The 14,728-nt window shown below is 36.7% G+C and overlaps 1 protein-coding gene across 4 annotated transcripts in view; it reads right to left on the minus strand.

The window, feature by feature from the left end:
* The window catches only part of LOC310902682 (putative RNA-binding protein Luc7-like 2), a 33,637-nt gene that overhangs the window by 2,733 nt on the left and 16,176 nt on the right, over positions 1–14,728 (minus strand). For 2 of the 4 annotated variants that reach the window (XM_083844596.1, XM_083844594.1), the window contains 7 exons: positions 10,579–10,677; positions 9,536–9,646; positions 8,773–8,916; positions 7,516–7,692; positions 5,222–5,313; positions 4,333–4,362; positions 3,274–3,468 (listed from right to left, as the gene is read on the minus strand). In XM_083844596.1, coding sequence (XP_083700722.1) covers positions 3,274–3,468; positions 4,333–4,362; positions 5,222–5,313; positions 7,516–7,692; positions 8,773–8,916; positions 9,536–9,646; positions 10,579–10,677 — 848 coding nt within the window. The remainder of the gene's footprint in view (positions 1–3,273; positions 3,469–4,332; positions 4,363–5,221; positions 5,314–7,515; positions 7,693–8,772; positions 8,917–9,535; positions 9,647–10,578; positions 10,678–14,728) is intronic. The other 2 variants (XM_083844597.1, XM_083844595.1) reach the window with 1 other exon arrangement.

Raw genomic sequence — 14,728 nt, forward strand, 5'->3', positions numbered from 1 at the left:
TTGGATCTGAGGACAAAAAATGTAAGTGACCTTGGACAAAAATCCTAAGTAGCCTTGTCAGTTTAGTGTGAGATCTAGGAAAGCAGGGTATAATGTAGCCAGTTTCAATTCTTCCAACAGGTAAGAGACTAAAAGCATAGGTCTGCGATATGTCATCAACCCCAGGCACTCTTCTCACAAGAAAGAAAATGAGAAAACTTCACTACCACTGCAGTGAATAAGAATAGGGCTAGAACATTCATTCTGTTGTCCGCCAGAACCTGAAGAATATTTTAAAAAACATGTTTGTCTAAATGCTGAGAGTATTTATCTCACCCAGCTTTAAATCTCTGCAGTATAGACATCTAAGATAACCAGATTCCTTTAACATTAAGCAAAGGAATGAGACAAATCATGCCCTAGAAGCTTCTACTTTAAAACAGACGCAGAAATATGTCAGATGAGTCTGTAAACGGGACTCTTGAGATTTAACATGTGACCTAGTCATCTAAAAACAGGTGACGTGAAATCCTATCTTATGGTTTTGGATACTCTTTGTCCATACAGTATCTACATACGTCATTAGCCCTTGATATATAAATTCTTACAAGTGGGCTCAAGCACACAGACACAAGCATCTAAATGGCTTTCAGAACACGAGTCAGCAGCCTGCAAGAACTTTAATGATGCTATTGGGTATTTTACTCTAACCAAGCCCCAAAAAATCACACTGAGGGCTTTAGGTTAGCATAAAACGTTGTGACTCTTCCCATAGAGAAGCCACAACTCCACAGTTCTCTCAGTGGCCTTAGAGTTAACAGCAGCACGTGCTGCCACTGCTGTAGCTTTCAGCAGTCCTTCTACTGCTTCTGATGTCACTCTGCTGTTCGGTGATCTGGCAAAAGCACCACAGTCTCCAGATCCTACTTTATTTGGTTATGTCACTCAAAAAAAAAAAAAGGAGGACTCCTTCCTGAAGTATGCAACTTGCTGGAGTGTGTCTTTTCTCTTCCAAACTATACTTGGCCACAATCCCTTGGACAACTGAATCTTTTGAGATTAAGGAAGACAGGTTTGAATAAAGGTATTTTATATCTGCATTTTAAGAAAATACTCAAAAAATATTTAAAAAATAGGATTTGGCAATATTTACTTCCTTGGATTAGAAAAAGAGTCCTTAAGAAACAAGAAGTGTGATATGTTTGAGCCTACAAGTTCAGGTTTATTTTGGATTCTGGCATCAACAGTGGTATTGTATTTGCTAGGAAGACTTTTCCTCACATTCATGTAAAAAGCAGATCTAACGGCTAGAAGGGCACCTATAAAAGGAGGCATCGAGGCTGGCTGCAAGGTCAATCATTATCCTGGCTCCAGTGAAGCAAGACCGTAGCTGTAAGGACACATTAGCCTCTTGAAAGCACAATTTACATAATTTAAATATAACAAGTATTGTTTGACATTAAAGAATTAAGACATATGAGCTACTAATGATAGCATACACCTTCCTCAACTTAACAGTAGTCAAAGACTCTTATCTGTGCTAAGGATTGTTCTAACACAGGTCTCTCTCAGGTTGGGAAATGGCATCAGAAGAAGTATTTCCAGTACTGAATTTCATAAGGTTGAAATCTTGTGCCCTGAAGTTTGGTATTTTTACTCATTCACAAACAAAGCTTGAAGGGCTTATCCTTTAATACTATCTTGTAAAAGGACACCGATTTCATCTTCAAAGTACCTTGTCCTTTTTCAGGTAATCTTTGGCAGCTGATAGGTTTAGCGTTATATGGATAGCACCAATAGTCAAATGTTTTCATGCCATTTCCTTATTCTTACAGATTTCTCTGCCAACATACAAAAATAATGCATCATTTGTCTTGTGCTTATCAAATTGGAGAGTTTGAACAACTATGATGAGAATGACAGAACAATCCACCAGTATAATTTTCTCTAAGTGCTGAAATTCAGTCTTGCAAGGCTGGACTTTGATGTCAAAGTATTAAAGGCAATTTGAGCATATACTTTATGCAGTGGTTTGTCCAAGTGAACAAATGTGTTGATACAAATTAAAATGTCTGTTTTAAGACTGAAAAACTACAAGTTTGAAGCGAAGATTTGCTAATCTGCCATTGTGACCACCTTGAAATGGCAGTCTCAAAGATAACCATGATGAACGAAGGCAGAAATTGCTGAGTGTGAAATGTTGACTTTAGGACAGTGAAGAACATACTGAAGAATTTTAAATACCACTGATTATATCAACTAGAGTGCTGAACATTTATGTTTTATTCATATGCCACAAAAAGAAGGAAACAAAAGGCTTGGACCAACTCTGTCTTCTATGCTCTCTTAACAGAACACAGTGGGACTAGAGTCACCTAATCCAGAAAGAAGAAAACTCACCTTTAGGGCGGAGAGCACACTTGAATAAATTCAACAAATACTTCTCCATCCTTGGAGGTAAAACTACTAAATCATTTGAATTCTAAAACCTGCATGTATGGACATTTCAAACTAGATCTCTTCTTTTCTATTAAGCCAACAATCTGTCAGGGTTTTAAGACTAGGCACCCTGTCTACTACACTGCACTCAAATCTCTGTCTCAGTGGCTGACCTTTACAAGAACGGAATCCTGGTTATGAGCAGGCCTCCCTACCAGAAGCCTTGTTTTGCAATTCTAACACTCTAAATTATGCTTACCTCACTCATCTAAAATAAGCCAGCAACCCTCAGGAGAAGACAGCAATCAAGTCATTCAAAAGCAGCTGCCCCAGACTGCTCTTTGCAGTAATTCTTTCAACAAGGGATCAAGCCACTTTCCTCGCAAAGCAGTATCTTCATATTTGATACAACAACTTTATTTAATGGCACGTATAAACTTGTCTTTATCTAGCGCAGTACACAACAGATGGGTTCCACCACTGGGAATAAGAGCCCAAAGGGAAAACTAAATGGATAACAGTTAGAACTGCTTATATCCCTAAGTTCAAATGGAGATCAGTTATTTCACTTTACTACCAGCTTTCCTGCAGTGTAGATTTATTAGCTTGACAGCAATACCCTGGATCACTCCTTCACAACAGAAGTAATACACAGACCTATTACTTTTATTTTTAAACAAAAAAAAAATCACTACTATATATTAAATCATAAATATACAAAGGGTATAACCAAAATCTGAGACAGCCTCAAAATAAGTATAAATTATTAAGTATTTAATGTAAACTTCATTTAGCGCAAAAAAAAATCTGACCATGCATGTAGGAAAAGCCATTTGTTTCCAGACCAGTATTTACCTCTTTTTGGAGCTGCGTTCTCGGCTTCTCTCCCTGGAACTATGCCTGCTTCTATGATGGCTGCGACTCCGGCTGCGGCTGTTAGAGCGAGACCTGTGGCGATGGCGTTTCTCACGGGACTTGGAGCGAGTTCTCCTCTTTCGTTCCCGGGAGGCTGAGCGAGACCGATGTCTGCGGCGATCTCGGGACCTAGATCTAAAACAGAAAGGAATTAAGACACTGCATTCACCTAGCTACTCTATCAGTGTACTTTGAATATTACACACTCGATGCACAAGCAAATTTGTACAGAGAATAACCTGTAGTGTTCAGACCTACTGCATTGCCCTATCACAGGCAAACAAAGAGGGGAGAACAACATTTGACGTGTTACAAACTTTTTTTTTTTTAACTAAGTCAGACAATTTTACAGTTGATTTATGATTATACTTATGGTTACAGCATAGTCAAGTCAAGCTTCAGAAAGGAAAAATACTTGTTTTGTTTTAAAATCTTGCATTTATCAGGGCAATTTTGTGATGCAGTGACAGGGATCATCTGGCAGCAGCTGTGTAATTATGATGTTCCCAGAACTTAGAACTATACCCTTTCCCCATAGCTACTGCAATAAAAATAGCCTGGAAGGTACTAAACACCATATAAATTCTTGATTTTCTTTCTTTTTTAAATCACCTTGCAGTAATATCTCACTGGTGACTTTCAACTGTAGGGTAAGAAGAAAACTGGCAATATAAATAGGAGTTAACATAGCACTTTGTGCTTTAAGAACACAGGTTTTCACCAAAAGGTATTGAACACAAGCATCTGTTTTGAATAAAGTAATTCTCTGTGTTCCAAATGTTATCAGGGACAAAACGTTGCATTGTAGTAGCCACAAAATAGACAAACAGCTCAACAGGAAATGCTAAATGCTGTATAAGCACACAGAGATGACTATGTAACAGGATGCTTTTTCTGTGAAGAACATCTCAAATTAATAAGGCTAGACAAATTTATAACGTTCCAGCTTGTGAAAGGCTGGCATCACTGGTGGTATTTCTCGTTTGCAGATTTGTATACCTTTTGGTATGTTTGCTGTGGGATCTTGACCTGAAACAAATGGAAAATGGTGAATCAATTTTTCTTACAGAGTCTCGTTACCAAATATAAAGTACAGTTTAGTAATAAGTCAGACTAGTTGAGCCTTTACTGTATTCTCATTTTACTAACAAAAAATTTAAAGGCCTTTTATTTCAAGTTAACATCTTTGCAACACATTTATCAGGAAATAGATCCCCCAACAACTCTGTTTTGTGCTTTTGTGTGTGTGTGCGCGCGCGCGCATGTGTGTGTGTCTGGGAGGGATTAAGGGTAGGATATCTACTCCACTTTTTAATTCACACCCCTTCAATAAGAAAAGCTTACTGTTAAATAGAGCCAGTACTCCCTTATTTCTTGTAAGACACACTATCAGACTGCAACTGATTTCAAAATATTCATTATTAGCTTCTGAAGACAGTATGTCAAGAGAACTGCAGTTCAGATCCCATTCAACCCTACCCTCACAAAGCCTTGAAACAACAGTATTTCATAAAAAACAGCAAATTACTTTGCTGAAGTCAATACTATTCAACTATTCCCAATAAGGAAAAATGTTAACACCTGTCAGATCTCAAAACAAGGTACATACCTGAGAAACATATCACATGTAAAAGGCATTTGTTCGAGTTTTGTTCAAGTGTGTAGAGACACTGGTATTTGTAGTTTTTAAAGAAAAGACTTTATATAAAAATAATTTAGGTTTTAAGTGAATTCAATGCTTAACTCTTTCAATACTTTTAAGTTTCCAAGGAACGGAAACTCAGGATTCTGCAGATTTATGAAAAACAAACGTTCATGAAGTATACTGCAGTTTTTCTATTAAACTTATATAGGACATTATGTAAATGCAATTAAAGTGGATCCCTACCTTCTCAGTTTCTCCCTTTCTTCTCTTTCCCTCTCCTCTCTGCGTTTCAGGCGCTCCTGGTTTCGTTTTTCCTGTTTATCAGCCACAATCCTCTAAAAGAAAATGAATGTATTCATTGAAGTTACACTTCAAAATTTCTCAAATGAAGGTGTAAAAGCTATAAAAATAATCTAGACAGTTAATATTCAGTTCTTTCCCTTGTGTATATTTCTCCCTCTCTCTTCCTCAGTATATATATGTATTTTTTCAAGAAACACAAGTTATTGCAGAAGAGCTGCAGCAAATACGTGGGTGTTACACCAGGACCTGAAAGATGTAAACTTACATTAAGTTTTTTCATGAAGGGGAATTCAGAGCAGTAAGTCATGTCTTAATGTGAAAGCTTCCATGCCAAACCTATCATATTTTGGCTACTGGGGAAAGGTAGAAGGGAATTAGAACAGGGATAGTTAGGAATTTCATTAACTCCCTCAGCTATCCTTTGAAATAAAGAAACTCTTAGTCTTAATGGACTTGGTTGGGCTGATACCTAGTTTTGAGGCTACTTGTTTCTGTGTTGTGAACAGTACACATAGAATTAGAAAGGATGCTTCAGCTGACAGCCCCCAGGTTGAACTCACTACTACTGGGGACAAGGCACGCTCAGTAGAGGGCCCTCAGATATGGAACTCACAACTGGAGATCTGGCCAAACCCAAGTCTCGCCACCTTCTGGACATGATGAAAGAAATTCAACTCTTTGTAAAGACCTTCTTCTGAGATGTGGAATTGCCCCAGCAGCATCTTGATTAGATCTCTGAGGAGAGCTCTGAGGAAGGAGGGGATAATTATTGTTTTCTTTTTTGTTAGGAGAAGTACTTCAAAAGATTATTTTATTGATGCTTTGGGAATGTGACAATTATCCATGCATATTTTTTCCAAAGGTTGTAAATAATCAGTTAATTAGCCCCTTTACGTCAAATTATCTCTCTACTTCCTTGCACAGTATCAGTAGTTTAACTACAAGCAAGGTTTCTTCAAATGAACCTGCATAATTTCATGTAGGTATGAGAGGAAACACACATCTCCTCTAGGTATCTAAGGCTTGAATTACAACAACTGTATTTAGGAGCCTAAATTGCCAATATAGTTAATAGAAAGAGTTGAGCTTTCCGAAGGGTAAGTCACAGTATCCATGCAAGACAGCTGGAATATTATGAAAACCAAGCCAATTCACTCAAATTCAGCAGCAATATTCCTTGCTTTAGGGCTTCAATCCATTTAGCGATTCTCTTTAGTGATTTCTATAGCAACATGCTTAATTGAGCCTTAAAGTCCAGAATCTGCATATTAAGATCATAAATGGCATAAGCGTCCAAATCCATCCTCTTGGATACCGAAAGTCTGGAATATAATTCCAGTAAGTCTTTCTTCAAGCATGTGATTTCTGGTCAAGGTAGCGTTGTTTAAGAAAATATTCCAACTGGATTCAAAACTTCAAGCTATGGAGAACATGCAACCTCCCTGTAACAATTATTTTAATAGTTAGCCTCACTTCAAGATACACACCCTTTTCGATTTTGACTTTGGATAGCTACAGCCTTAAGTTGTTGGAACTCATTTCACCTATTGTTAGTCAAGCTTAAAAGCTGTGATAACCACTTAAAAAAAAAAACATTGTTGGTGCCTATGAAATAATATGTCTGGATAAAATAAACAAGTTTCTGTAGTCTTTCACCATACAGCAGGCTGTTGAAGCTCCAAACATTTCTGTAGATCTTTTTGAAATCCTTTGCTATGAATTACTGTTCTCTTTATGTACGTGCTCTTTACTGGTACCAAAACTGAGCACAGCATATCAACAACAGCCCTATTAACATTTTATCCCTAATTAAGGGATAAAATATCACTCCCTTAGGGTCACATGTTCATGTATTTTCAAGAGTCTCATTATTACTTTCATCCAATAAACTGGTGTAAGGTAAAGTTCATTTGTCTATCTCCCAAGTCTTCCAAGACACAGACACTTCCAACAACACTAATTCAGAATACAGTTCTCCATTTGACAAGTGGAATTGCACTCTTTGTTCCCAAGATGCATTACTATGAACAGGTGTTTTAACACAACTAGTCCAAGTGAGGCCATCTTATCAAATTATCTAGGTAATTGGTATTAGATTAACATGTTCAGTGTTTATAGACTAATGAAATATCTCAAAAGGTAACATGAAAAAAATCACACAGCCAGAGATCCCATTAAGACTACCTTATTAAGTAGGAGAACAGGCACACACACGAAATAGAGGAATGATTTACCCTGAGTTCCTCAAGCTTCTCTCTTATTTCAATAAATCCTAAATGTAGTTTTCCTCCAAAGTGATCAGCAAGACGTCGGTCATTGTCATGAAGACCAAGGTAGGCCGAACACACTTCACAAACCCGTAGCTTCTGCTGCTGAAAGCTAGAGGCAGGCATAGAATTTCTGTATACCTCCTAGAAAAAGCAAACTTGTTAGTCTTACTTCTCAATGCACACAAATACAAAAATGATTTTTTTTACCAAGAGTGTATTATTTTTATGACAGAATTCAAAACAAATTAGCACACCCTTTAGTTAATTCACACCATTCATAAATTAACTGTCTCATTAAGATGAAGTGCAGGTTCCTCATTTTGAAGATTGGATATAGTAAGAACAGGACATTACCAAATGGTTTTGCAAATTAAACAAAGTGGAGCAATTATTATCTTTATTTCAGATTATACTGCTTAGAACAATGAGTAAATTTCACAGACAACATACTGAATACATGTTAACACAAAAATTACTATATGTTAACATATTATGGAAATATTGTATGTTTTCTTTGTGAATGCAGTTTAAAACAAGAGAAATCTACCTGCATTTTAGATGCTAATTAAACATCAAGTTATCTAAGCAAAATTTACCTACACTCAGATGACAGACAAGCAAGACTGCCAGCTACCCCTCTGGTACCATTAAAGCAACCGCAGATGTTTGTTTCTATGAATTTAAGTATCTTGGTGAAATATGATATAGAAAAAGCTCTTGACAAGATTTGCCATCCGAACATTACTACAAAGACTACTTTGACGTGCCTGATACACAAGCCATTGACTATCTTTCAATGAAAACAAACTTAGCAGGGTCTGAAATGGCTCCCCTTACTGAAGCTTTCCAATATGAGCCACACACCAGCACACCCCAATGTACAGTGGGGTTACCACAGCAAGAGTCGCAAGACCCAGCGAGATGAGCAAGTCCAACACACACAGACATGACTGTCATGTCCACAGATGTTACCAGCCAGTACAGCTAAACTAAGGTGAACACATCATCAGTGGAAATTAGTATAATTTAATAGTAAAGGAGTGTATTTGAAGGCAGAAACTTTTCCCAAACAGGATGCCACAAAGCAAATTCCTTGGTTTATATAAAGCAGTTAGCTAAGGAAGTGCCAGTAGCTAAGGCATCTTGCACTACACAGTTACTGGCCAATTTAATTTGGGATACTGCCCTCTCTATCCCCCAAACCTTACACAATCAACTTACTTCAGCTTCTCTCTTCTTTACCCGGGCTTTCTCCACTTCATCCATTACTTTTTGAGATTCTTCCACATTTCCATCAGCTCCCAGCTGTTCTACTTTGGCCAGTAGTTTCCCAATTTCTTCATTCAATTCATGAACTCGTTCAGCCTTAAAAGAGAAAAGGCTCAATGCAGGAAATGCTTTTAAGTTAATTATGGAAAAGCATCTGAACTAATACTGAGGTATTATTATATGCAAAATCCGTAGGGTGAAATTAAAGGAAGCGTGCATAGGTAACCTCCTCATTTCAAGGGAAACAGAACTGCCTCATGTCAAAACACACAGAGAAAGGCTGGGTTACCAAGACTATGTAGCAACTCCAGAGAACGATTTTGTTCATAGATTCCAAATAATTCACACTGCTGTCTTGCAAAATCAGTATTCATACAACCATTCTTCCTGGCTTGTGCATGTATTTGCAGAAAAAATGATTTTTTTGATCAAAAAGTACAAGAATTACTAACATTTGTGTGGCATCGTGTCACAGAGATTGAAGTTCTCTGAGCTCAAGAATATCAAAGAGGTCTCTTCCATGCCTTCTCCTCTCCCTGCTTTAGAAACAGGTTTGAGGCATCTTTTTTTGCTTTTTATGTGTTTATTATAGAACTTATTTTTATCCTTAATCAGCATGAATTCTCAGATGGGATAGCCTGCCAAAGTCTAAATTTGGTTCCTTAGAAAAACAGACCACCAAAAAACCCTTCAGCAATTAGTTTTACATGCTTACTTTAGCTGCAACTTCAGCACTGATCTCTTCTTGGGTTTCTGCTAATCTTTTCTTAGCCACTTCTGTTCTCCTGTCACAGTCTGCAATAAACGACTGCAGGTGGTCCATTGCCTAAAACATCAACAAGAACATCAATCAACATTGTAAAGAACATGACTATTTCATTATCCTTAAAAATTTCATAGTTAAGGCTAACTTTTCAGAGTTTTTCTTAGTGAAACCTTGAGTAAAACAAAAACCTAGCTGTTTATGGTATATAATCGCATATATTAATATACACTAACATTTTAAAAACAAGTCTGCACACTGTCAAAATTCTGAAGTATTTGCAGAAACTTGGAAATGAATCTGTCTTAAGTCTTATTCCTGTAAAAGCAGTAAGCATTTATAACACGTATTAAAATTCTTCAAAGGATAGTTAGGTTCACCTCATCCTGCCAATACATGCAATACTGTAACATTTTTCCCCTCATTTTTAAGCTATTAATCATATTAATAATACCATATTAATATTAATCATATTAATAACATCATATAAATAACACCATGCCCCCCAATCAACAACCACCCCAAGTTTTTTTTTTTTTATCTGCACTGAGGACAGACTTCCTAGCTGGGAGTTTGGAACTGTATTACTCAAACTATGGTGTACTGAGACACAGCATGTAATTTGTTATTCCCAAGAGAAAATGACATTTTTATTAACAAATAGAGAATTTAAGCCTCTCTTCAAAGCATTCATGACATTTGCTTGATAATTGTTACCACTAAGACAGCATACAGGTTTATGATAATTATTTTTGTGAAAGGATATTAACTGTTCTACCTAGGAATGACTACCAATACAAACATAATACTCGCATATAATCATGAGGAAGCATGTAAGTGTTCCCATAACTGTGGAGGGATTTCTCTGCCTCCACTTACAAAGCTACTTTACATAAGTTCTCCTTCTTTGTGCACCAAAGCTTAACTTTTGTTGCTCAGTTTATCCTTCTAGGCACACAAGTTATGCTTTCTCTCCACCAAGACAAGATACATACATCAAGCTCAAAGAAGAAATCTTGATCTTTGGATGCTATTTCATAGTCTGCCCTTAATGCCAGGTCATGCACCTTCAGACATTCTCCAAGGTCCATTCTCTGAAAGGAGACAGAAGGAAAGTAATATAATTTTTCAAAAGAGTTACAAGGAAAAAAGCAAGCACAATTTCCTTTAATAGACAAATATTCCAAAGCAAATCATCTCCTATATGGGAATAAAAGGACAGTTTTAAAAAGTTGCAAGACAATCCTAGATCTTTAATAAACATGTATGAACGATATAAGCTTTCCATTCTGACTACGTATTTTTTCCTATGATGATGGCTGTTTGCATTACAGAGTATCGTTGTTGTCCTGCAAGAGTTTTTTTGTTTGTTTGTGTTGGTTTTTTTGTTTGCTTGTTTTTTTAGCTTTCAGGAAAATAAAAGGGACTGAAGTGGAACATCCTGTATTGAATTAAAACAGCTGAGGAGAACCAAGATCCCTGAAAATAATTGGCAATTAAATGGTCAAATGCTTGATCTGATCTATCTGTACACTCCACGTTCTTGCTGTAACAATCATCTGAAATAGTTGCAACCACATCATCACTGTAAGTGCTGCTTAAAAGTCATTCTCAAAGCATATAAAGGTAGCCAAAAATCAAATCTATCCAAAGGGAAGGTGAGAACAACAAACTAAAGCAGATTACATAATTAGCCTTTAATCTCACATAGAATGCTGCTGAGAAGAGCGCCCAGAATTTTACTAGGTATAACAATTACTTTTTTCAAACTGAAGTTTGCAGCTTGCACAGCAAAAGAAATTTTGATGAAATCAAAATTGTTTCCTGCAAGTTTGTTTGGTGATCAAGACAAAGTAATATGCACATGACAAAAATCAACTCATAATGGAAATAAAATTAGAAAAAAACAAGATAAATCAACATGTGACTTTGTAGAGAATGTATAATCACTGAAAGTGATTACTATTTGCTTCACTTAAAAACAATACAGTTTCAGTTAGTTCTGTGCACTGCTCACTTCAGAGAAACTAATCCTTTCTTAGCATTAAAAAGACAACAGAAGTTGAACTCTAGTAGAAAAAGCTCTTACTGTTGTAGTTCAGTAACTGTTTTAGAACCAAAACTAACATAACTGATAATTTGTGTTTTTTCATAAATAAAAGATGAGTGTTAACTTGGAAACTGTTGGAAGTCACCTGATATCTGAACACCTAATTTCAACAGGAAAGAAAAAGATCAGCTCTTTCCTTCGTAACTACACAGAACCTCAGCAATTTTGTTAAGTGATGCAAAACCTGGAAGACATAGAAGCTGAGTGATATATCAAATTTCCAAGTCATTAGGTGCTAACATTACTGCATTCTTTCAGAAAAGTATTTCACTATCAGGAAAGCAGTATGAAAGAACATTTTATAACTATCTAAAAATTAAGACACCCAAGAATACTCCTAAAATTGGGAAAAGCTTGTCTTTATGCCAATTCATCACTTGCACTCATATATGTTATTTAAGGTTGAATTGTAAAACTCGAGGCCAATCCTGTTTTACATCAAACACACCACTCTCAAATGCATAGATAAAGCTACTGACACTAAGAAATCTGTACACAAAGACAAAAAGCCTGAAACATATTCATCACACCATCAAAAAAATGCGATTTCAATATGAAAGCTACATATAGAGTAAGTACATGAAATGTAAGTTCTTCCATCACACCCTAAAAAAACAAGAATTCACGTGACACTACCATGACATACTTTGTGTTGACTTTACAATTCAGAATGGATTTGACCTCTTCAAATCAGCCTATTTTCTGATTTCTTTTTAGTCCAACTTGTAAATCCATAGCTCAAGAGGATGGAAATTACTTTGAGCCAGCATTTCTGCTGAAAAAAATTCTGCTCTCCCTTTATCACTATGCTGTGCCTCCCTATGCTACCACATGTGCCTGTAAAACTGAACACAATCAGGGTACTGACTGGGTAAAATGTAGCTTAGCAAGCCAAAAACAGAGGCAATTTTTCAGCAGCATCGCTTTATCCAATTTGTTAGGCAGCTATACAAACAGACATGCTGACATTATGTAGGGGGAAGTGTAATAGTGGACTTGAGCAGCTGGGATCTCTTAACAGTACCAAGATTACACTTCAAAAACTCTTGAATAACTTCAGTAATATTAGCAGCAATTTTTGGGGGGTGGAGGAGAGGTGATGTAGGATTTGTTATTGTTAGATAGTGTCCCAGTTAGAAGAAAGGAAGCATTGGATCCCTTCTCCCTCTCTGATCCAGCTTGGAGCAGCCATACAAATACTCGCATGGCTAACAGACAGGGAACAACAATAAGTACATACAACAGAAACAGCCTCCTTTTCATTGGCTTTGCTGCTAAAGAAATTGTGTCATTGTTGGAATCACTCCTTAGCGCACTTTGTACTAGTCTTGACTAACCCTTTGAAAGTACCTTAACAGAAGTATTACTACTAAATGTCTGTCTTAAAAACTCTATTAGCAAAACGAAGTTTTGGGAGACAAAAAAGTTTAAAAACTTATCCCAGTTTGTCCATTACAATAAAAAAATCAGGCTAAAAAGCACTTCTGCTGATATATGGTAAGGAATATTTGGCAAAGAGGATTCATCTTGGGGATGATTTATTACTGTCAAATGTCTACTCTGGATTGGGATTGCCCAAGAACCTTGATAGCCACAGAGAAGCTCATAATTAGTTTGGCTCATAGGGCTATCTGCAAAGTAGATGGACAGCTGATGGAAATGGCCAGAAGACACAGTAAGACTATTTTAATTTTCCACATGTCCATGTTGCAATTTGGTGCCAAGCCATGCCCTTCCCCAGAGGCAAAGAACATGCATTGGTAGCCAGCCATTTAAGATCAATGGTATTTGAAACAGAAGGTGGCTTTAAGACAGCCTAATGTTCAGACACTGAGCTACTTAAAAAGAATGCACATAAACTTTGTCTTTCATTGCTGACACAACGATTTTCAGACAAACTTATGCTACTTAAAGTGATTTACAGGAGTCCCAATGAGCAAAGCAAACAAAGAAAGGGGCGAACAACAAAGCCCCCAGACTAGACAGAACTAAAGTTTATTGAATACATGAAGCCATATATACTTTAGGGCTTTTTGCAGATATGCATTTTTACTGAAGACAAAACCAGAAAAAGATTCTCCAGGTATGTGGGGATTTATTACAAGCAAAAGCTATTGCTTAAGTTTAGTCTAGAAAATAGTCCAGGCAACTGCATAGGGGTATCAGTAGTCGTTTGCTTTTGCAGAGCTTTGCTTAAGAAACAACTGCCTGCTACTTAACTTGATAATCATTTGCTGTAACAATTTCTTCTTCTTTTAACCACTGTTAGATGAACAATTAAAGATACTTGATTTCCCAGAGCTGAGATTTAGACAAGTCATCTTTCATCCCAACAAACCTCGTATTGAAATGATTCAGAAATCATTTTTGTTGTTCCATCCATGAAAGACGGTCAGAATGCCTTTGGTGTTAATACAGAAAAAAGCTGGCTTACTGCTGATGCTTAGCTCTGCATCAATCAAATTGGGCGTAGAAAAAGATCATCACCCAAGTTCACCATAAACAGACAAGGAAGAGGTGGTCCAGGATGTAGGCAGCACAGAAACTGAAGAGCTCAACTGAAAAAAAAACCCATGCACTCAAAGCTGCTGACATTAGTAACTGAATCAGACTAAACTATCAGATATGATGCTGTTTCTGGAAACATGAAACTAAGGTTTTCTTTTTCAGGTCTTGAGCAACCTACAGGAAAAATGTCATTTTGGTGCTTTTACAAATACTGCATGTTCCTTTGACATCAGAGATTAGATTACTGAATGCACACAACATGGACTACAAGAAGAGCACAGAAAAGCCAAAGCTACTTAAAATGCAGATGTTGATACCAAGTGTGACATAGTGGCACATACTATCAATGCTTCTAAAAACAGCATACACCTTTGATAGGCTTTGAAAGATGAGTCTGAACAGTGTTTCTGTAGAGAATTCTTCCTAGCTAAAAAGATATCCATACTAAAGCAGCTTACATTCAGCAAGAGATTTTTTTTTTAATGAAATTATGACATGATTGGAAAAATTAAGTTGTCTGGAGGAAC

The sequence above is a fragment of the Anser anser genome (genome assembly GCF_964211835.1).
Source record: "Anser anser genome assembly, chromosome: 1".
NCBI classification, from domain to species: Eukaryota; Metazoa; Chordata; class Aves; order Anseriformes; family Anatidae; genus Anser; species Anser anser.